This window comes from Ursus arctos, unplaced genomic scaffold (genome assembly GCF_023065955.2).
Source record: "Ursus arctos isolate Adak ecotype North America unplaced genomic scaffold, UrsArc2.0 scaffold_6, whole genome shotgun sequence".
Classification (NCBI taxonomy): domain Eukaryota; kingdom Metazoa; phylum Chordata; class Mammalia; order Carnivora; family Ursidae; genus Ursus; species Ursus arctos.
In genome coordinates, this window is record NW_026623078.1 from 55,794,988 (window position 1) to 55,820,104 (window position 25,117).

Sequence of the window (25,117 nt, forward strand, 5' to 3'; positions counted from 1 at the left end):
CGTTTCCTAGAGGGCATGACTGCGTGTCTATCTCTATATGTCTGTGTTTGTGTTATTTACCATTTTTATTTGGATGTCTGTATTTTTTAGGCAGAGAAATGATGTGAAACCAAGTTTTTTAATGTGTGTAAGTTTGTTGATCAGACTTGACAGCCTGTAATTAAGAATGATGATCTAGCTTCCCCCAAAACCACCAATACCCATCTCAGGGGCCACATATATGTTTGATATACATTGTTAAAATTCCAGTATGACTTTCTGTTGCTGGTATGTTAGAAACAAAAGAAGTCAGCCAGTTCTCATCCCTGTGGTCAGTAGAACCCCAAAAACTGTGGAAATGGAATGGCCGCATGCTGCCCTGAAGTTAAGAAAACCTTCTTGACCATTAACTCTTGAAGACCTCAAGATGACTTTGTAACCTGGCCCTTGTCTCCCACATTGGAGGCTTTCCGTTGAAAATGAGAATGGTATGGCCTGAGTAGTCCTTCTTTGGTAGTGTTGACTTAGACTTCAGACCAAATTAGTATTTTCTGTAGTTGTTGTGGGTGCTAGAACCGTTTCTTGGTTATAGCAGCCACAGCAATACATGTGAAAGCTGGCTGAAAATGAGCAGTGTTTAAATCTGTATTTGAAGAGATTTCATGTTCCCTGTTTTTTAGGAAATATATTTTTAAATCATGGTAGAGTACCTGCCTTATGTTATAGGATTACAATAAATAGAAGGAACCAAGAGTTAGCATGTACCACTTATTCTTCTTGTTCTTATAAAAAGAGTTAGTATGTGGATTCAGCCATCGTTATCAATTTCATTAATCCAGAGAGGCAGTAGTGAAAGGTATTACTAGAGTACATTTTGGGGTGATCATTTATGAAGGGCTATGCTTAACAAAAGAATGTAGAACTCCAAGTTTTAAGTTAGTAGTATCTTAGGAGAAAATATATATAATTAAATATATCATTAAAATACAAATTAATGTAAAATTATAAAGAAATATACAATTAATGTATTACATGTTATAAATAACTTCCTAATGTTTAGTTTGAAACTAGAAAGTAATGATAGGTGGAAATAAGAATTTTCATTTTCACATAATATTTTGCGGAAAAAATACAACTGTAACTATTGCAAACTGCTGTCGCCTTATTTAATAGGAAAAGTATTTCATTATTTTACTCTCATAAAATGTGAGGCCAGGAGATTTTCACTGAAGTTGGTAGGAACTGGCAGAAAAGAGAGCCAGCACTTTGACAGATACTGCATCCGCCTGAGATCATAGTAGGGATTCCGTCCATTTTTCACTTAAGTTGATTAGCTACAATCGGAAGAGAAAATTTTCTCTCTGGAAAACTGGAAGCTAATCTTTCTGTAGAAATTCACGTATTAGTCTCAGTGACACACAATTATGTTTTCTTCTGAGTTGCAGGGAAGAAGATAGGGTTAGCATTAAAAGAGTGTAAGTATGTAAATGGTTAATGACGCCACCATCATGATGCAGGAGAGTATAAGAACTGTTCTCCTGAAGAAAAATATCTTCAGCTTGGGGTCACTGATGAAGTGTATTTTTGCACATATTGTAAGTCATTTACAACAACATAAAAATTGTGTGTGTGTGTGTGTGTGTGTGTGTGTGTGTGTGTATACATGAAAAAGAATTGGATTCTTTAGAAAGTTTCTTCAGCCAAAGATCTAGACATGATTAAAATCTAGCAAGGACATGGTTTCTTTACTGAGTTCCAGGGATAATGCTTTTGAACATCAAATGCTTTCTTTGTATTAAACAAAGGATAGTAGTTTAAAAACCCAGATCAGAAAGCACGGTTAAAATATTTTCAGTGTTCCAAACAAGGTATTCGGACAGTCAGCGGAGGGTACTGAGGATGCACATAAAGTTACAGTCTATCTTCATTTGTATCTTAGCAACTGTGCTGTGTATAAAAGCAATCATAAGCCATCGTGACTTTCCTTTTTATTAAAAAAAAAAGTAGGAAAAACTCTCTGCTTTTTGTGTATCTATGAAGACATAGCTCTTCATAAGTAAAAGTTCCTACTTCCTTTTGAAATTGAGCTGCATTATACAGGATATTTTCAGTATTTAAAATGATTCTGCTCTTATTGTTGTGGTATTTTCCTCACTTTCATATAGATACTGTCTATTTCCTTGTTGTCAAAGGGCAGGCCTTTTTACAAGTCTTGAAGCATTTATTAGTATTATTGCTAGTCATTATAAAACATGTGATTAAATATGACCCAAATCACTGTCATAATGTAATATTCCACAGAAATGTCAAAATGTTGGTCAGAATTTTATGTCAACATGAAATGTGCAAAATTCTTAATCATATGAATCTAAGTCATAAATATTCACAATTAAAGGTGAAAAAGAACACCTTTAATAAACCCTTGTTAGAGTTGCAGGCCTAAAATTGGAACCTGACAATTCTGTTGAAGTTTCTTATATCACTTCTTACTTTGTGTGAGCTGCATATTTCATGTCTCTATTTTTCATCTTCCAAATGAATGAAATGAACTCTTTATTAAAAGATGCTCTTCTCGAAGTTGCTTGCTATCCTTACATTTTAGGAATTTCAGCAAAAAATAAAGCAATACTAACAATTTGCATCATCCTCTTTTGTGCAATGAATTTAGATCATTTGGCATTTTGCCTTACAGTATCTCTGAGGGGAAGGAAACAAGCAAGAATTATTTCCTTGAATTTACAGATGACGAAGACATCAAGGCTGGGTCCATAAGTGCTACACGTTTCCTGTGGCACTGGACTATGTGCTTCGGTGATTTGTTTTCTGCCTTTCTTCTGGTTTATATAGTCAACATGGAAGTACATCAGTGCATGTTTCGAACTAAGCAAACTAATATAAATTGAAACCTAGGTGGCCTGGAAAGCAACTGGAGAAGTTTTTAGTATGTTCCTGCTGGCAGGTGGGAACTCTTCTATATTCTGTATTAGCGATTCCTGCATAAACACAGAGACAGTAAGTTTCATGGTGGGGTTGACATGGAGCAGTTCTAAAACTGGTCTGCTGTTATTGATTATTTGCAGGAAGAGTTCACTCATTGAAATAACTCAAGTTTGTTGACTGAAATTAAATAGACATTCTTGGGATACATTCCAAGAGAATGTCACAGGATGTGTGAACAGGAAGAGAAGTGTCAGGTCAATATCACTGTAGGGTAGGAGAACATACTATTATTAAAAAAAAAAAAGAAAACTCCAAAGAAACGATGTCAGTGAACTTTGAATTATTAATGATTATCTAGAAAAGGTAGTGAGGGTCCCTACAAACTGATTCCTGGTGACGTCATCTCTAAACAAAGGCTGAAAGGGAAAATGATGCCATCAAAGTTGATTTTGGAAGAGAAACAAACCTTACTTTGAATCATAGGATCTATGTATGGAGAATGGTCAGAGAAATCACTGGGTGAAGTGCTTAGCCTAGACAGATGAATTAATATTAGGTGTCTTCAATCTGGAAAGATTAAGGTTGAAAAAAAGGGGCATAATGGAAATCCACAAAATAAGGTGACTGATATGGTGTAACAATGGACATTCTTACCACATTTGAAAATATTTGACACAGGTTGTTTGCAGAAATTAAAGGATATATTTTTATTTTAAAGGAATTTTAAAATAGAAAAAATGCATAGCATATTAAAGAAAAGCTGACTTACTCAGACTTGGGTTTAACTCTAGCCCAGACGTAATTAATACCAACCCAAAAGCAAACATACACAGATATTTAATGAGATTGGCAGAAGCTTCCAATTCTGTTCAATAGATAAAATCAGTTCAACTCAACCCATATATTAAGCATCTGGCATGTGCCAGACCCTCTTCTCGGTGCTGTGGATATAGCAGTAGACAAAAGTCAATCTCATTCTCAGGGAGAGAGACAGACAATGAATAAGCAAATTCATATTGTATAACATGATGGGTGATGTTGAGCACTATGAAGAAAAGCAAAACAGGTTAAGAGTAATAGAATGATTGTGTGTGAGAGAGAGAGAGGAGAGCGAAAGCGAGAGAAGAGAAGGGGAGAGAAGAGAAGGGGAGAGAAGAGAAGAGAAGAGAAGAGAAGAGAAGAGAAGAGAAAAGGGGAGAAAGAAAGAGAGATTTTATAAGAGTGATGGAGAAGGTGAACTTTGAGCAGAGACCTGAGGAAAGGGAGTGAGCTCCCAGTACTCTGGGTGGAATCTATCTTACCTATGAGGCTAGTGTCGCAGGAAGCCAGAAGAGGACAGCAGAGAGCTGGGGAGTAGGAGAGGTGTAGTGATACCTGTGCAACTTGCTCTAGGAATCTGTTGGATTTCCACCACAATGGAAGGCTTGAGTGAGCCACAGAGGGGGGCTAAGTTGTAACTGGGAGAAGAGGCATGGTCCTGACATGTTTGTTTATACCTAGAAAAGAAAGGCTTGAAGAAAGTAAAGGTTCCAGTAGGAAATGGAAACAAGCAATTTGGGGAAGCTGTCAGGAGATACAGATAACCCCAATCAGAATCCTCCCTTTAGCCAGGGGCTTGATGAGACTCCATCTGTAGCTCATTAATGTAGTTTCCGGAAGAGCAGTTTGGGGTGTTTGAGGATGATATGAGTCACTTTGCTCCCTTCCACAATACCACATCCTTGTATCAGAAAGATAAAATGCAGAAGATGTGAGTATCAGCGTTGGTTTTATCATTGTGCTTAGTAACTCTTTCTGCCAATGGGTTGCCAGACTCATTGAAATGTCCCTCCCCACATTCCATTTCTTTCTTTCCTCAGTTTATGTAGTTTTGTAGTTTCGTTTAAAAATTAAGAAATAACTTAGGGGCGCCTGGGTGGCACAGCGGTTAAGCGTCTGCCTTCGGCTCAGGGCGTGATCCTGGCGATCCGGGATCGAGCCCCACATCAGGCTCTTCCTCTATGAGCCTGCTTCTTCCTCTCCCACTCCCCCTGCTTGTGTTCCCTCTCTCTCTGGCTGTGTCTATCTCTGTCGAATAAATAAATAAAATCTTTAAAAAAAAAAAAAAAAAAAAAAAAATTAAGAAATAACTTAGGAAAAGCCATATTTCTCTTTGGTAACAAACCCAAGCCTAGATAATTGGCATTTATCCCCCTTTTCCAGGTTAAGGTAAAGCAACAAAAATATTATCTAGATCCTTAATGCTGAAAGAAGAAAAAAGAACACCATGCAGATTTGGTTGTGGGAATAGAAACTGCTTGTTTTTCATTCAATCCAGTGTCAAACATCTGCACTGTTTTGTTTCCTATTTTCTTTTTATTTTATTATTATTTTTAGTTCGGAAAGTCTATTTACTTGTATTTCATAAACGCTTCTCAGTCGGTGATGCTTTCTTTCCTCCTCACTTCTGCCTTTAATGACATGCTTTTGCCTCTGATGCTTGGGCAACTGGAGTCAGAATCTGCAAAAGGCAGTTCTACCATAATCACTTTGAGTTCAATAAAGAAGGAGATCTTTATAGGCAACTTAGTTCCTTTTTTCTTAACGGGATTAAGAAGCTGAGCTTTTAAAATTCTTGCATATAACACTGACATTTCCAGGGTGTGTTTGGACCAGGGAGTTCAAAGAGAAGGCATAAAAAAGAAAAGCCAATATGACTTTGTTTTTTACCTTGCTGGAGGAACTGTTTGTGCAAATCGCCTATAAGCTTATTGACCTGAATCTTTGACTCCTTGTTTTCTCTGAATTTGGCTGGAGTGGAGACACTGATGGAGCCCTGATAGAGCTGATTGAACAGCCCCCAGCTTTGCTTGGCACGGACCTCCCTTCCCTTCTGCGCCACCTCCCCCTCCCTCCACATGACATTATTGTTCCTTGGCAAACTCTGTTTTCCTGGATCCAGGACTTCTTTTTTTTTTTTTTACATTTATTTTAAAATCCTTAAATTTTTCTTACGTAAGTCATCTAACAATGCAAAATGGAAAGGAATTCTTTTTAGAATGTAGAAATAGAGACTGTATTTATGTTGGGCTTGTACAATTTTTATCTCATGAGATTGGAAGAAAAAAAATAATATCTATGACATTGTAGTATCACCCTTTTATGGCCATCTTAAAGTCCCCCAAACATAGTTTTTGTTTGGAATCAGATAGATTTTGTTCTTAAACCATAATTATTGGAAAAAATGAGAGAACATTTGAAGGCAGTTTGTTCTTACAGGGACTCAGTGTTTTCTTGGTTTCGATGGAACCAGAGGGTGTACAAATGTTGTCCATGACTTACGTAGTGCTTTATATATGAGGGTCAGATCAAGCTTTGTCTGTCTACCTCATCTCTGATCCCAGATATATTATCTTAATACATTCAACAAAATTAAAATGATTGATTTTATGCAGTGCTGAAATGACTCATGATGATATCATTTATATGAAACATGTATGATAATATAGACTACTTTTTTGCATATTATAAACTCAAGTTACTGTTTTGTCTGTAAGCTGACCATCAACAGATCTTCAGTGTGCAGTGTACTGAAGATATTTTTGAAATATGTTAAGACTTGATAAAATATTTAATTACCTAATTCTCTCATTATTTATGAAATAATTTCATATGGTAATAAAGTGGATTCCATTCTGCTTCTACCTGGACTACATAAGATGTCAAGAGATATTTGCCTAAGTTTTAGTTATATTCTTATTTTACATCAGCATCGTTGTTGATAATAAAATTTGAAAATTAATATAAAATCATGTTTTACCATTTAGAGGAATTGCCTTTTTGGTTTTATGTTTAAGGTTTTTGTAAGTGAAAGAACATTTTTTTGACCTGCGAAATTTACTTTAGTTTGCTGTTTTTCCTTCAATGTTGAAAGTCAGAAGAAGAGTAAAAATTTATTTAATTTCCTGGTACTATATATATGTGTATATATATGATATATAATACAATAATATAAATGATGATATATCATATATATAGCATCTGGATATTAAAAGATATCTGCATTGTTCATTGACTTTTTTTACTTTTAATCTAAATACTGAATTAATTAATCATTAATTTTAGCTGAGTACTATAAGGGAGAACTACTTATTTATAAGTCCTTTTGTTGTTACATTTTCTCAGTGATATTTTGGGTAGAATGAAGCGCCCATGTTTCTTGGAGAAAATAGTTTTGATCAAGTTATTATTGTATAAATAGCTATTTTTATTAAAAATCCCTTTTTTCTATTTTATTTTGTTTAAAAACATATATATAACAATTCATACAGGTCTACATTAATATCTGCTAGTCATTTACATATACTTACTCTTAATTTATTTTTTTATATAATGAAAATTTAAATTATGAACACAGCATTAGCATTAGAGAACCCTGGGAAGCTAATTTATTTTAATTATATGGAATTAACGTGGTTGACAACCTTGCATCTGACTGTTGGTCACATTATGGTTTTAGATAAAATGTTATCATTTTAGAGAGACTGATCTCTTAGAAGGAGCCATGTCTCCTCTACTTCTTATCCTTAAAGTTTGTAAGTGATTTGAGAAAAATTTCTTTGTTCTGTGCTAACATATTTGAATCAAATAAGATTTTCAAAGTTCTCAATGTCCTAATATAAAATTCATATCTTCTTGTGAGTATGTGAAACGTCTCGCAATGTTTTGATTATCATTTGAGAAGCAACAGGAAGCATGAAAGAATTTGCCCCTCCACTACCTGGTGGGATAATCTTTCTCTCTGGTGGGCCTAAATGTAGAATGTATAAAAGGAAGTGAAAGCTGTGGTACGGATGAATTTAATTATAGTCATAAAGTCAGTCACTTTTTTGTTGTTCTTAAAAGGTCAAGTAAAAATAACTGGATGTGTTATACCAGTGGAGTAAATACTGATAAGGAATACAGATCTCTCTTTCGGCTCCTTTTTTGTAGTTCAGTGAGTTTCCAGAGATTGGCATTGAGACTACGTACCAATTATAATAATTATAATAATGGTAATAACAACTTTCATTTGCCGACTGCTCCTGAAAGTCAGACATCTTGCAGCACGTGTGTCATCTCTAATCAACTGACTGTCCTGCAGGGTAGGTGCTGTTTTCACCTGTGACTTTCAGAGGGTCTGTAACTTGGCTAAAGTCACAGAACTACTAAAGGTTAATACCGAATTAAAACTCAGGTGGTTATACTTATGGAAATAGAGAACTGGTTTTGTTTTCTGGTGTCTATCAGTATAATTCCTGTAGAAGGAAATGAACACATCTGAAGAAACCTGGGCATAGAAAGCATAAAACGGGCTTTTTCCAGGGTATTTTTAATTTGGCATTTTCTAATTAAACACTTACGAAGCCTGACGTGTCAGTCAAGAATAAGGGTACATGTTAAGAAAAAGAAATAAAAAAGAAAGGCTCAAGTAAAGGAATTAGAGGTGTGCTTAAAATATTTCTAGTTAAAGACTCTGTCAGTACAAGCTAGCTTTCAGTAAGTGAAGTTGGCATTTTGATATAATGAGAGGGCTATACCGAATGGTCTTTAGACTCATTATACTAACTGGATGATTACATTGCCCTGATTTGGTGGCATGAAATAAGCCACAGTTTCTCACTGCCTGTTTCTTGCGAAGTTGTTTCCAGGTAATCCAAATGAGTGGGGACACCCCAAAATGGGTGTACTTGGGCCACAGCCAGTTCAAAAACAACAAATGTTTACAAATCCATCAAAACTATTCAAATAGGAATTTCAGCCCTGTAGAAATGTTTGCAAAGAGAACTCTCTAAAACAGCTTGACCTTAACACAAAATGAGACCCAATAAAAAGCGGAGAAAGGAAGGAAGGAAGAGGGGAAGAGGGCATTGTTTGGAGGGAAATCTCTGGGCACTGTGGAAACTTTTCACTTTTCTGGAGGAAATGCAGTGCAGCAGATGGCAAGAGTGGAAGTGAGATAAACATAGGAACTGGAAAAGTAAGCAATACATTCTAACAGGTTCTGTATCAGAGATCTGGAGAAGCGGAAAGATTAGACAAGGAACTGTTCTGAAACTTGACAGTGGCTGTATCTCACCACGTCTTACGTACATACCGGAGATGGAAAGTGGAGTAGCTCAGACAGTAGGCTGTGAGTCTATTTTTCTGACAGTGAGAAGGGAAGGTCTCTTTAAGGATTATTTTTCAAGATAGAGATTTATCAAGGTAGAAATCTACAGATATATAAAACACGTTGCCCCCCTACCTATTTAACAATGGAATGTGATGTCATTTCTCTTGTTGCACAGAATTAGCACAAGGCAGTCTATTTTTTATTTAGATATGCAAATTATGGTCCAGTCTAGTTAACCAACACTGAGAACCTATATGACTTGTTTTTGGCCGTAGAAGCATTGATATGTGTGAGTGTTTATACATGACCACACGTGTACAGAGACATAAAGGGGAATTTATAAAGAATGTTCTCATTTCTTAAAAGATACAGTCATCTAGGAAGGAAAGGAAAACAGGTATGGGTGAGAAAGGGAGTAAATATAAGGAGTGGAGAAAATGTTATGTTTGAGCTGGTAAAGGAAGGAGAATATGTTCATTCTCAAACTTCCTTGTTGAATGTGCATCTTTCTAGTACGGAAGCTGTTCACCAGCGCACACCTGCCTCATCCAATCCTTGAGCCATGTGCTCCTATATCCTGTCCTGGTGGCTGAATACCAAAGGGAATACTGAAATACAGGCACTCATAACAAGAAACAACTCTACAAAGATATGGAGTCATACTAGGAAAAAAATGGGCAAGGAAAATAGCCTATATCCTAAGGAAAACCCAATTTAGAAAAGAATGATGTTTTCTCTATAATACTGGCAGGAGTGTTAGAGAACTTCGAAGGTAGCCCTAAAAATCAGATCACTAAGAAAAGGAATGAATTTTGAAAATCTACATAAAATATGAATCTTATCTTTAAACTTAACATTGTCAAATCAATATAAGATATATTCATTTCCCTTTTAATTTTATTTAGTAATTGTTTAGCTATTTTGATATCAAATGCTTTATGAGCCTAGGACAGTTCAATGCAGTGTAGTCTAGCTTCAGAACTCCTCACTTGCATAGACTCCTTCCATGGTCCTCACCCAATTTTGTAATTATGGCTTTGTATTCTTCTTTTAAAGAGAGCCTCCCAAATTGTATAAGCTTTAGGCTCTAGAAAGCCTGAATCAACCCGTTAGTACCTTTAGTCAATGTGAGTGAGCTCTAGGGGATAGCAATGATCAAGAATGTTAAGTTTGGTTTCAAATTCTGAATTTTTGGAAAACCTTGAGTAAGATTCCTAAAATGTTTGGCATTTAGATATCTGAATTCCAAATCTATTATCATTATAGGGTAAGTTACCTGTGCCTATACAGACCACAGATACTCATTAAAGTACTGCGTTAAAAATTAAAGCAGAGAGGGGAAAAATTCTCCCATGTTTCTAAAAATCTGGATGATGCTGTGGATACTATCTGTGTTTTTCCTGCGTTATCACCAGCAGCCAAGGACCTCTTGCTGGCCCTGAGGGAGGAGGTGGTGTGGGAAGACCTTGTGGTAAAAAGAGTCTAAATGGGTCTTGTGATAACGTACTTGGGACTCTGACTTGTGCTAGAAGCTAGATACGGATCTGAGCTGGGATGAGGCTAATGTGACCTAGAATACTTTTTTTTTTTTTTTCCTTTTTTGCTCAGATATGCAAACGTCATCAGGATTAGATTCAGCTGTAAGAATAGGTTCCTGGAAGCTTCCACAAAACTCTCCCACTTACATCCCATTGTCCAGAACTTAGTCTTAGGAGTGGTCCACCTCTCTAAAGGGGAGGCTGGCAAATGCAGTCTTTATGATCAGGCAGCCACACGCCCAACTCCAAATTCTATACTATGAATGGTTTTCAGCTTATGCAGAGGGCATAGATTTTATTTGTCTTTACTTCATGACTCCAAGCATTATGTCATCAGTCCATTCAAAATGCATGCTTTATCTAGTTTGATAAATATTTATTGAACATGTACTGTATCAGACATTATGGAGCATGCTGTGGTTACCATGCAAGTAAACACAGGGAAGCCCCTGGCTATTCTGGAGATTACATGATCATGGGGAGGCATATATTAATAAAATAATCACATAAGTGGCACAGGGTGGTTTGACGTAGTGAGGAAGGTGAGAAAAAGTCCTTAAGAATGCAACTCTTGAGCTGGCATCTAATGCTGAATAGGCATTAAGTAGGTGAAAATAAATAATAGTGTTTCAGGTAGACAGGACAACATGTTGTTTGCAAGAGCTTGATGAACAAGCGAAGAGGGCAATGGAGATTGTAGTGTGAGTTGACCCCGGAGAGATAGGTATGGGTCAGAGAGATGACATTGATCCAAGATGAAGGATAGGAAATGATGAGAAGCATAAGAGAGGAGGATAGATATCTTGAAAGCTGAAGCATTAAATGCAAATCTGAGCTTCCCGTAAGCCATTATAGAGAGAAAAAATGGGGGTAAAGTGTTATTCTGATTGCCAAGCAGTAGGAAGAATAGGGTTTATCAGGAGAAATAATTATTATCCTTTATTTGGAGCTCTGAGAGTCATTCGTCATTGGAGTGTTTGACCTAGTGTTGGATAAAGGGCAAGGGCATTCAGATGTGGACCGAAGTTGTTAGTTGCATTCTCCATTGGGCTTTCACACTTTGGATGTGTGGCTTGAATAAAGTCTATTTATAATTAGTAAATTAAATTGTAGTAATGGAACACTGTGGTAATGAGGAATTACTTATGAATCATATTCTTAAATGGATTATGAGAGAGGAGAGGCCTCTTCAGGATGAATCATTTTGTTAAAAAAGAAAGAATAAACAATAAGATTGTATGGAAAGCAGAGTTCAGATGTTACCTTCTTAAATTGGTTTGATCTTTCTGTGTGGATTGGGCTGGTTTATAAAAGAGACTATTTCAGAGATTATGAGATTTGGCTTTACTTTTTGTTGTTGTTGGTGATGATGATTCCCTAAAATGCATGCTGGGTCTGAATCTTGAAGACTGAAGCCAGCAAACTGAAGAATAGTGGTTTCTTGATAGCAGAACAGATTTGTGAAAGATAAATTACAGTTCAGAGTATCCTCATTTATAGATTATCAGGCATTACTTTCTTCTTTGGAGCAAGAAGTGCCTTAATTATATGGAATCCTCCTCTGAGCGGAATATAATTGTTACTGTGTGGGGTTTTTTTTGGGGGGGGGTAGGGTGGGAGGTAGGGAGAAGGGGAAAGGATAATAAGAAAAAATACATATATAAACTTTGAAATACACATTTTAGAAGCATCTTTTAAAATAGGGTGTTTTTTATGCTCCCACACTTGCTTGTGTATTGACTCTTTCAGGTGCCCATTGAGAGAAATAATGAGAGGCAAAATTCTTGGATGATACACTGCTGAGAATTTGCCTTATTTTATCCTATGTGGAAATTTCCCTTATGCTCCAGGTCTTTAGTGAACTTAAATGTTGAGAAAAGCTCTTTTCACATGGAGGATAATATTCACATCTAGGGTAAGTGTTTAGGATTAAGACTATGAAATGATTTATAAATCACTGTCCTTTCTTCCTAAGTTATTAATACTTTATTTGTGACTTTTATATAAGTACCATAAACATCAGCATGTTCAATAGCCTCTTACTAGCTATAATAGAATACCACAAATTACAGTAGGCACCCGGTAACTGTAGAGATTGAGTTTCTTCTCAAAATAGCAGACTTAGCTCTGGACCACTGTCATCAACTGACCCAGAATTGTTTCCTCATCCAGGGTCTGAAAATTTAGAGTCCAGTAAATGTGGACTCTATTCTATTCTTTTGATCTGTTTAATTGCTCATATTCTGGAATATGAGAAAAGGTTATTGCCAAAACAATGACATATTAGGTTAAGGAAATCACATGCATTTTTGGAAATAATTGTCCACTGAATATAACTATCCAGAATATGGCAAAACCCTACATTTTCTTATATACTTGTAGCAAGCCCAAGGGAGACTTGAGTCAGACACTATTACAGCCCTCCACAGCGTATTGGGCCTTTTCTTTTCAAGTGGTTGAAATGTTTAGATTTAGGTGTTAGCAAAAAGGGATAACAATTGCATAGTTTTATTTTTGTATCTGGTGATATAACCACATGTACACTTTGGCAACGCAGAGTTAACTTACCATGGCACTTTTGTTTGGTTAATCTATTACGAAACTGTTGTTTTAAGCCCAACGATATCATGGGACTATTAGGCAAAGCAAACAAAAACTGAATCTTAAACTTAAATGTCCTCGCCCTTCAATACGAAGCTGTAGTGTTCTGTTTTTGACTGTTACAGTCCTTTAACCAAAGCTATCTTGTCTGATGATAAAACCATAAGTGTATGAAGCTCACACATTTTTCATCTCTTTTATGACCTTATCTTTCATGAGCGGCTTCTGTGAAGGTATCCTAACTATAGGAAGCACCTGGAAAACATATGTGATATCTACTCTCTGATAAGCAGTGTGAACAAGAAAGTAGATCTGTCACTTCTGAACTGTTCATTGTTAAAAAATACTTTGATGATTTAGCTGATTGCAAAATACATTATAGGGATGACTAACAGCTACAGTAACACTCCTAGTCAAGAAAGTTCAATAGTTACATTGTACAAGAATTTCTATAAGAGGTTAATATTGATAGGGACTACATGGATTAAAGGAGCAGGGTTGAGAAGGGCTGTTTTCTTGTATGACTGCTCACAAACGCTGCTGCTATTTGTGCTGAAAAAAGTGGCTTTCTCAGAACGTGGCAAATCTTTAATTTATACAGGAATGTCTAACATTGAGTGAAAAGATGTTTGTGTTTTTGAAATTATTTTTGCTTAGCAAGGAGAGCCACTGCTTTTACTACCTTGCCAACAATACCTAAAATATGGAATTTAAAGATTCTGTTTCATGTGTTCGAAAGACTATATTCTAGTGCATTCCCCCGAGTCATTTGTGCTGTGTATTATATTGCTCAATAACACCTTCAATTTCCTCCAATAGGGCTCTCATTGATTTTGAAAACTAGACTAAGGAAAATGGAAGGGCCCGCAAAATATGTGTGATATCTTTTAAAAGAGCAACAAAAGAGTTTAATCTTGCAATGGAAAGCCATTAACTCCATAGCCATAATTTTAGAAATATTATAGATTTTGTTACCGCTTGACATTTATTCTGTTTCATCTTTTTATGAATTGGTCTCTGGATATATATAGTGGTTATCCCATTAAATGTGTTTGTGCTTTGCTAAAAATACACTGAAATTTCTATTTAAAAGTATGTGAATAAAGAATTTAGCAAGTAAATGAATGGGTGTCAGATGCATTCCTAGCTCTTTCTTTAATTCTCTCCCTAGCATCCTTTTCTCTCTTTTTTCTTCTTTCTACCAACAAAGCTTTTGAAGCAATACCTTAACAAACTTGTCATTATTATCTTGGCTATTAATTATTCATGCCATTTTTCATAAGCTACTTAGAGTACTGATTTCAAACATATAAGAATAAAAAAAATGGTTAGAAGGAAAAAAAAACAACGGTCAATAAAGTCATTTCCATTCAAATCAAGAAGAAGCTGGAGCTGGATTAGTATCAAAATAAAGTTCTATTTATAAATTTTCCACGAGAATAAATATATTGAAAGAGAAGAAGCAACTCCCTGTCATGAGGGGAAAAAATAGTGTTTCTTAAGAGTAATTCAGAGATTTCACATTTGATTAAATTATTTTTTAATCATTTCATTTTTCATTAGTAAAAAGATTAAAAATGAATAAGGTAAAAACATTACCATAAAAATGAGTTAGTTTCCTGAGATAAACTTAGAAGATGAAGAGTCTAAAAGTTGACAAATATGACATATTTTTTTTTGTTTATTTATTTTATTTTTTGTTTTTTTTTGTTTTTTTAAAATGTGACATATTTTAGTTATTAAATAGAAATAATGTGCTGAAGGCAATTAATTAGCAAATGTAATGATACTGTAGTAGGTTATGGTAAAAAGAATGAAACCAGGATCTAATTTTATCACTCATGAGTGAGCAATGGTTATTGATTAAGCATCTATGTGTAGTTGACTTTACCAAGTTCTAAGTCAAATAGTGTACTTTAGAAAAAATCATGCTTATAAATATTATATCCTCAAACATTTCATTTTAACATGTAAGCATAATGAAGAAACAAGGCTTATAATATGGAGAAGAGAAGCAGCTATCAGATCGCATCCAGCTCTTTTTGTTGCTTGATATTCAGTAGAGTTTCACTGTAATACCCTTGGGGTTTGGAGTATGGTCACTGGAGTGAGACTGACTTGGGGTCAGTTTTTGAATCTGCTAGCAGTGTGTGGGCATCTTCTCACATATCTGCTTCTTGGCTTACTCTTCTGAAATACAGGGATACCATTGCATGGCAGAATTGATGTGATGTTCGTAAAGCATTTAGCTAATGCTGAGTGGTACTCAAGAAATGGTAACCGTGTTTAGGTTTAATATAGAATCCAAGCTTGAGGACATGTTTTCTGCCTTATTCATCTTTATGATTTTAGTATGTGGCACATAGTAGATGTTGACGTGAATATAAATTTAATTTCAACCCATTTAGTTTTCTGCACTCAAGTGTATCACTTCATGTAACATTCTTATGTTTTCGGTCATCTTTTCCTTTTTGGCATTTTTTTCTTTAAGAAAACATATTAGGTAATTGATCAAGGGCTCTAAACTATTCTTCTGTCTTAGATTTATTTTTATTAATGTGATATATACTTCACATGTACCCAATTTTAAAATAGCTTAAAACAGTTGCAAAATGTAATTCCTTTTGAGCTGTTAATTGTATACAATCAACTATCTTTACAGTGTTTCTTTAACTAAATACTCTGCAATATTTATTTTCAGTAGTTCTAATTATATGTGCTGCATAATGAAACAAATTAGAGCAAATTGTTCCATGAATCAGGATTATCAATACTGGGTATTGCTCCAGATGTTGGTGCAAGTTGAAATCTAAGCTCTATAGTTCCATTTTGGCAGTTAAGTGACATTTAATGAAAGTATTTTATTATATGAAATTACTAGTTCAATCAAGCCCCTAATAGGCTGTATTATAATATTTTCATTTTGAGTGATTTACCAAATTTCTCTGTGCATCAAGGGTCTGCTGAGATTTGTAGTCATCCTGCTATTTTCTTTTCCCAGTAGATGTAGACGAGGATGATCCTGGGTAAATTTAGCCTAGACTGAATAAAAGAAAGGACTTGATTCATTTAACCATTGTACAGTAGCAGAATTTCTCAAACTATTTCTCTTAGCATCTTAAAACTTTGTATGGGTTCTACTTTTGCATCATTGAGATGTCTTTAGTTTCATCACCATTTTTTCTGGACAAGCAACTTAATTACTGTAATGTTTTTTATATGGCATTTTTTTTTCATTTTTTTTTTGGGGGGGAGATGGCTTTCATTTTTAATCTGAGAAATGGTTTTCAATCATGGAGCCTCAGGTCATTAAACCTACAGAATTCAGGTTATAAGGTCATGCCTTCAAAATTTCAGAAATTTTATTGGTTCTTTCCTCCAGGAAACTTCTACTGCACCAAGTCTGGTGTAGGTGTCACGCCTGTGGGCTCCTGTCACATGTTGGAGTGCTCCCATCAAAGTATTCGCCACATGAGATTGCAGTCTATTGATTTGTCTCTGTTTTAGTCTGTAAGTTATATGAGAAAAGGAGCCATCTTTGTTTTATATTCTTGGTGCTCAGCCCAGTGCCTGGGACTCAAAAGTTAATGTATTAATAAAGAACAGTTTATATCATCTCTGTTCAATAAAGATGAACATTTATAAATTCAACTGGATTCTTTTAACATCTAATTTTTGTGATTATTGTGATTACTCTGTAATATAGTCTTCCAAACGTATTTCCCACTGTATTTCTCATTATTTTTCCCTCTAAATATGTAATTTGCCTAATAAAATATTTCAGAGTAGACTTAACTATAGTCTCACAAAATTTTGGGGCAAGAATGTCTGAGACATGGGTCAGAGTGTTGTTATGTAATGAGTAAGGGAGAACTCAAAGACCAGATGTCTAACAAAATTTGTTTATAGAAACTCAATAAATATATGTTGGTTAATGTATTTGTGTCACATGATCATATCAGCCCCCTACTGAAATACCTCTAATGCTTTTCATTGCCTTCAATATGAAGAACTCTGGAATTATACTAGCTTCTCCATGGTCAATGTCATTTCATGCTTCTGGTCTCTGAATTTCTATATCTTATGTGTTTTCATTTGGAATTATTCATGGACTACCTTGATTGTAGGTTTTTATCAGTGGTTACTTCTCTTATGCATATTACCTAGCTCCTTTACTAGATTATATGGTCCTTAAGAGAAAGTATATATCTCACTGTATCTTCAAAAATATGCATTATAAATGTTCATGATTGATTAAATTGTGCATGGCACCACATGTTTCCAACAATATAAATGTAATAGTAAAATTCAGAAAGATTTACTCCTTTGTGTGGACATCAGGGTGGAATAGTTAGTATCCGAATATACAATTTAACTTCTCCAAGTGGTTCTACGCAGAATTTTACTATCTGAGCCCTTGGGTATGTAATTTTTAACAGCATGTCTCATGCTTGCTTCATTACGTGTTGCTCTGAGATTATTCAGCTCTTTCAGGTGTGCAGGGTTCTGTACTCAGCTAGAGGGGGTGGGGCATGGCAGAGGCAAGAAAAGGTGTTTTGGAAAGAATGCTAGACTGGCAGGAGAGTCAAATTTAATTCCTAACCTTGAATAAACTGCTGTTTTTGGTGACTTTTATGATGCCCCTTCATGCTCTCCCCTACTCCTACTTCCTGCTTGTTGAAGAAAGGACATCTACCTAAAGCTGCTTCAGTCACCCCTGTGATGGCTGGGAAGCACTTATTGCTCAAGCATGAGAAGGTTCGAGCAAGGTGCCTTATGCAGATATAAATATGGCAGCTGTAAGATCATACGTAAGTTACTGATCCTATCTGTGCATCAATTTTGTAGTCAGTAAATTTCTCTCATTTGGCTCAGATCATCTCCAGAGTCCCCTCCTTGTTTCAAGATTCATAAGACATGAGAAAAGTGCCTGGAAGGAATAGATGCTGTTTAAAATTATAGGTTGCATTCTCTACTTTCACTGTTGGGGAGGATGTTTTCCTTTGTAAGCTCCTCTGCATTATTGTCCTGAGTTAAACCTCCACTCAGAAGTGGAAATGCACTCAAAAGCTTACTGGAGTAGATGGCAGAGTCTAGTGTGGATTCTGGTGTCCATGAAGAATGAAGTGTTGTAAAGGTCATATTTCCCCAAATTAGGCCAGGTACCCTGGGGGTACTCAAGAAGGTTAAGGTGCTATACTGATAATTGCATTAAGTAGCATTGAATCAACCGGTGAGAAAGTTTTCAAGTTTCTTATATTCTTTGTGTTTCAGTGAGAAAATCCCATCTTTATATTACTGTGACTTAAATAGCTTAACTTGTTACTTTTCTTTTCTATTACAGGGAATTGAGACCAGAGACTCAGAGTCTAAATAGACACAATATTGAGACGTTAATAATGTTACCTTTATTTTTATTGTATTTATTTTTATTATTACCTTCTATTATGGGCATCTAACGACTGATTTTTCTTTAGCAGTGATAAGAAGTTTTGTTTTTAGAAATATGTCTATATGTTATAAAAAGTGAGTCTTTTTAAAGAAAGTTTACTGCAAATTATTGTATAAGCCATGACTGGACAAAAACCATGAACATAATAATATAAGGAGCTTGGGAAGAAATGGAATGCTTCAGTAAGAGTCCCAGAAGAAAACTGATAACTTGGTCAATGGGTTTTGCTAAAGAGAGTTTGGTGAAGGGACAGTGTACAAGGTGTGGATAGGCTTAAGGGAACCAGACCAACAAGGGATGTGATGCACCCAGAGGCTGGAAACAGTGGGAAGCTGTTAGCGCTCCTGATCTGAACAGTCACGGGAAGTGACCGTGATGGTGATGCAGGAGCATGGGAGAAGCAGGCAGGCCACTTCCCAGGAGTGCTGACTGTACAACACAGCCATTGCTAACAACTGGAGACCATCAGAGAGGATGGAATTGAGGGATATGGACCTGTCTTCTCTCTTCCTGTCTTCCTGTCCTCTGATCCTCTGATCTTGTCAGTGCCTCCCATTGATTGAACCGAACCAGAAATCAGACAACAAAGCAGCCCCAGTGAGGGGGTCCACAGAATCCCACCTCCATGGAGCACAAAGTACAAAGTAGAACATGGAGGAGAGTCAATTGATTCCAGCAGGAAGGGGCAAGCAAAGAATAACCAGCTCATAGAAAGTATCAGGGTTCTCTGCCAGAGCTAATACTTCAGGATTCCAGTTATACCAATCTGTTACCCGTGTGGCATTATATGCAGGGCCACTCTTTAACGTAGTCAACAACCGGTACAACCTGGGCTCTGACCAATCAAAACAGTTGCCGTAAACCTCTGTTGAACAGGCTTTAAAGCCTTAGTCTCTGAATTAGGGGAAGTAGGAAGGGGCTCACTAGACAGGGGCCAGGACAGGCAGGGTTGGGCTGAGCGGCACTTAGCACAGGGTTCACAGTATATGAAAATATTAAAAGGAAGTAAAGCCTACTTGTCTATGCAGGCTGAGAACCATCCCTCTTTGTGTCTGAGAAGTGAGAGCAGAACTCTTCCACTGATCTTATAAGAGAATTGGTTGATGTGTCTGTGTTGTTCTGTATGACCTGCAGAAAGGAACACAGATTAAAACTCTTATCTTACTCCTGAGCCTTTGTACCTTTCTTATGATACTTGGACCTTGCTTAGCACTCTTCTTATTATTTGTGAATTTACTCTCTTAAATGGGTTTTATACTACTTCCAGAAAGGTATTGTATTTTTCCATATGTATCTTTCTATACCTATTACAGTTCCTTAAACATGGTAGATACTCAGTATCTATTATTTTGCGGAAACAATTTCATTGCTATTCATGGTGATCATCCTGAAAAGAAGAGAGAACTCAACTTTCAAAGAGCCTTCAATTCCAGACATGGGGTTTGGTTGTGTAGGGTGTATGTTTTATTCTTTGTTACCCACCAGAGCCAGTGATCCTCGGTTATGGAAATTATGACAACGAAGCTGTCAGTGAGCTTCTGCATGCTCTCTACCTTTATTCCACTTTTTAAATGATTCATTTTGTGAGGCCATATATAGAAATGAATAGAAAATTTATAGAGTCTAAAGTTCAAAAGTCATCAACATCATATTGATGTCAGTTGTAATAGTAATAGTTTCCTGAAAATTTTGTAATTTCTAGGTTACTTGTAAAGATTTTAAGAATGCAGTGCATTTTTTTGTATAATCATATGAAAAGTTAAGTACTATTACAGATTTGGGCAACTATGTGGAAAACAGTTACTTAATACTTCAGAGAAAGACTAGATGGGCAAGCGATTTAATTTAAAAATTTTGGCATTATTAGATTCAAGGTTTAGTTGCCATGTTTTTGGTATGCATTCTTTTTATTTCTGACATCACATTCTCTTGTATTCTGTGTTCTGATCTCTATTATCATTGATAGTAGGTATATTATGGAGTATTTTTGTGTGTACCGTGTCCCCATGGATTACTTTCCTATAAAGCAGTTACTTTATCACTTAAAGTGAAGGTATTTATAAATTAGACTTTTTACTTTTAAAATGCAATTGTATTGTTAATGTATCTTCTTTGCCGTGACTATGCTTTTGCTCAAAATATATTACGTTTTCTTTTCTTATTGGAAATGAAGGCATGAAGCTGTGTGAACTAGCTACACTTTTCAAGAACAAGTATAGCTTGGGGGCCTGGGTAGCTCAGTCGGTTAAATGTCCAACTCCTGACTTCAGTTGAGGTCATGATCTCAGGGTCCTGAGATCTAGCTCTGCATTGAGCCTGCAAACAGGGTCTGTGCTGAGTGTGTAGCCTACTTAAGATTCTCTCTCCCTCTCCCTCTGCTTCCTGCCCCCCTTACGCTCTCTCTCTCTCAAAAAAAAAAAAAAGAACAAGTATAACTTTATAGCTTCTTGCACTGTGAAGATTTGAGTCACTGGCTCATCTCGTATGCTACATATGCTGATCATTTAATGATGGCTTTTTTATATCCATTTTAAAAATACAACCAAGTTTTAACAAGTTTAAAGCTGGGGGCAATCTTCAAAATAACCTAAATTCAGCCCAACACGTAAATGTCTTATCTTAAGCCTGTAATTGTTTTTGTTTTGATGCGTCTTGCCTTTATAAAAATTAGTATTTGGAAATACGAGAGCTAAGGTTTTCTGTATTGAGAGCAGTATAGTAATTACATACTGCTTTTTTATTTTCTTCTGTATAATATTAATAACTGAATAAAATTTTTACAGAACTGTTCTTGTTTATAGCAGTAAATGGCGGTAAAAATTTATTCATTTATTGATGACTAATGCTAATTTTCTTTATTATAAAGCCATAGTAGATGAGAAATCATGGGCATTTCATCTGTATAATGACAACTATATGTAGCAAACATATACTTAGACATATGCTAAGGGCATCCCTTTACCAGGATCTAAATGTCAAGTGAAGAGCTTTAATTATTTCCCTTTCTCTCTGTGTGTTGGTGTTTTCCAGGTGATGATGAAGGAGTCCAGGAGACGGCAGAATCAGATGGGGACACACAGTCAGAAAAGCCAGGCCAGCCTGGAGTTGAGACAGATGATTGGGATGGTCCAGGTAGGACAGAAAATTTAAAATTCAACCATCTGTTGCTACTATCAGGAATTCACTTTTTTTTCCTTTGAATTTTAATTAGGTTGTAAAACTCTTACAATCTCAGCTCGTGTGTGTGTGTGTGTGTGTGTGTGTGTGTGTGTGTGTGTATGTGTACTAAGGTTATGGTGGAAGTTTAAATAAACATCATTACTTAAAGAAGATTTTTATCTTTTTGTTAAACTATAAAAACCAGTGTTATTTCTGCTTGAAATCTCCATCTTTTTTTACTTCATAGTCATATAAGAATTAGTTCATTCTTCTTGCCTTTTTTTTTTTGGACAGAAATCTTTATGCTATATCTACATTCAGTTTGGGAATAATTTTAAAACTTTTAAACAAGTAACAATACTATAAAGAAATACTTTCAACTTAGTCATGTTATAAATCATAGACTAAATCTCAATTTGTATTTAGAAGTTTAGACAATATCAACAGACACTCCCATCTGATTCAAGGTTTTGGCAACATTTTCATTTTTATGAATGAAAATTAAATTTGATTTTAAGAATCCTGACATTGAACCATTTCGAGAAACACAACAATTGATCAAAATACTCCTAAATACCAATATAATTTGATGAAATATGTACACTTCATAAGAACTCAATTGAAAAAAAAAACTTTATATTTGATGCCAAGTAATTTATAATTGATGGTATATTTATAAACGGAGACTATTATGTCATAGGGCTTAAAGATATAAGCGAGTTTTTGAAATAGTTTTAGCTATAATTTCTAAAGCAGTAACATTTTTCATTAAGAAAGATCCCTATATTTCAATCACATTTTCACCCTTGCATGACTTTGCAAATTGCTCTCTGCTGTGCGTGAAGAAGAGAGGAACTCCAGTGGTAATTTTCTGAAACCAGCAGCTGGAAAATATAATGCAAACAAAAATGAAGATGCAGTATAGCTGATTATTATGATGTCATTTCTAATGTTATTCATGATACACACAAATGTTTGTATTCTGTATACTGTAGCATAATGGTTCTACAAGATTTTGGATCAAAATGTGTTATATTTAAAGTACCATAATACAACCTTGTAAGAGTTTGAAAGAAGATGCAGACTTCTGGTATTTTCACCTTATTGCATAATGCTTCCGTCTTCTTAATGTAGTAAAGAACTCCTTTGATTAAAGAAAAAAAATCTTTAAAACTTTATTTTTTTTTCTTGTGGATTACATTTAATTTTAAAAGGGTAGATGAACTTTGTATGGTTCTTTATTCATGGAATTAAGTATGTATATGCTACTTAGAAGAGTTTTTACATTTAAAATTAAATTAGATGGCCTTTTGGATATGCCTACTTGCAAAGTGTGCATTCTGGCTGCTCTCTCAATAGAGTAAACTTGGCGGGGGAGGTTTTTGTCTTTCCTCAGGGCTGAGGCCCACAGTATTCCCTGGGACTTAGGAGTAAGTAAGTAAATTCAAAAGGTGGTAATTATTAAACACATTGTGCATGATCAATGCCACCTTTTTCAGGAAGCTTTTCCAGAAATAAACTTGCACTATTAGCTTACAAAAAGAGAGACAGAGAGAGGAGCAAGGTAAAGAATGATGTGTCATTCAAGATGAAATATTTCACTGTTGAGTTAAGTTTATTTTATGTATCTGATTTAATGAAATTTTTATTTAGTTGTTAAAATGAAAATGTTTATGCTCTTTTCTGTGGCACATTGGGAATATGTAAAAACTTTAAAGGAAAAGTCTCTGTCTCTAAGCAGGCGGGCCTATAAGCAAGTTCTTTTTTTGTCTGTTGTAAAATCGATAACAGATTTTTCCCTACAGATATTTTACAGTAAAAAGGGGTTTTCATGATTTTGAAACCCCCTGAATTAATGAGGTTGATTCATAACAAAAGAATATATGTTGGATATTTATTTTTTAAGGTAGAAATTTCGTTACTTTCTTTCAGTCAGGACAAAGTTTAAGGGATGTTTTTTCACTTTTGTTATTGCATAAATAGTGATTATATAAATATTTTACCCCAATTTTTGTTATTTGCAAAACATTGTTGGTACTTTCCAACTGTATCAATGAGAGAAAATTGTCCACATTTTAGTGACAGTTTCCAAACGTGTTAGAAATTGAGCTCTCTATTCTAAGGGTTTAGCTTCAAATTCTGGATTTGCCACTCTGTTGAGCGATTTTTGGCAAGTTTCTTACTCTCCCTGTTCCTATATCCTCATTTGTAAAATGTAGAAAACAACATTCATACTTCTTAGGGATTTTGTGAGAATTAAATCAGATCATTCATATAAAATTCTCCTTGTCATTATTATGGCTTTGGAATTGTTGAGCCTTGGAGGAGACCCATTTAAAATTCTCAGCATTTTTTTTAAGTTCAGTAATATATCTGATACACTTTTTAAAATACTAAGCATCTAGTTTTGAATTTAACCACAAATGATTGGTTAAGACATGAGGTTATGAGCCAGGTGTGATTTCAAGGTTCTCCTAATTTTAAAGTCCTCCCACCCGGTCCTGATAGTCACTGTAAGATAGACAGCTTTCTCTAAATAAAAATAGAACAGAATCAAAAGACCAGGAAATTATCTAAAGAATTTGAGGCATAGAGCTGACATCATTTAAGATGGATCAGGGTTTATCTTATTTTTAAAGAGTTTGAAAGAGTTTGATGGAAGACGACTCTACAGCCTTTCTTGATGGCTCAATTCAATAATGAATCAACTCTCGTTTGAAGTGTTCTATTTTTATCAAATATCAATCCTGCAGTGCCAATTTTTGCCCCTTACTTGTTATCCAACTAAAAGGTACATTTAGTAATTGCTCACAACTTTGTTAACTCTTACGATTAGGCAGAACCTAAACAATCCTTAGAAAAATTATCTTACATTTGCAAACATATCTATGGTGAAATTTTTTAATGTTTAAATATTTGTGACCCTTAAATATTCTTTAAGTTCTCATGAATCTTTCGTTGTTTGAATGGAGGCTAGACCCACACTAAGCTAATGGAGTTCAGGTCAATGTATCTCGTTATTTCAGTATTTCACACAACTGTTTTCAAGTTTCACTTTTCTTTTTTGCTCTTGAAAAAATTACCCTGATATTACCTTGCTTGGAATCTAAGTGATATGTTACTTGGTATCTACTATCTCTTCCTCTGAATTTGCCTACACTTCATTTCTTTCTCTTTTTAAAGTAAGTACCTTTTCTTTTCTTTTATCCCCTCATAAGTACTTCAGTTTACCAATAGTCCTATACATTTAATTATTCAATAAATAATTATTGTGCACTAATAATTATGGAGAGTGTAGGCAGATGTCCAAAGGCA

At 35.3% G+C, this 25,117-nt stretch overlaps 1 protein-coding gene across 4 annotated transcripts in view; it reads left to right on the forward strand.

Moving 5' to 3' along the window:
• Positions 1 to 25,117, forward strand: part of ZFPM2 (zinc finger protein, FOG family member 2) — a 443,324-nt gene that overhangs the window by 94,546 nt on the left and 323,661 nt on the right. For 3 of the 4 annotated variants that reach the window (XM_026495581.4, XM_026495582.4, XM_044382651.3), the window contains one exon: positions 21,674 to 21,775. In XM_026495581.4, coding sequence (XP_026351366.1) covers positions 21,674 to 21,775 — 102 coding nt within the window. Of the gene's footprint in view, positions 1 to 21,673; positions 21,776 to 25,117 lie in introns of those variants that run through there. The other variant, XM_044382652.3, reaches the window with a different exon arrangement.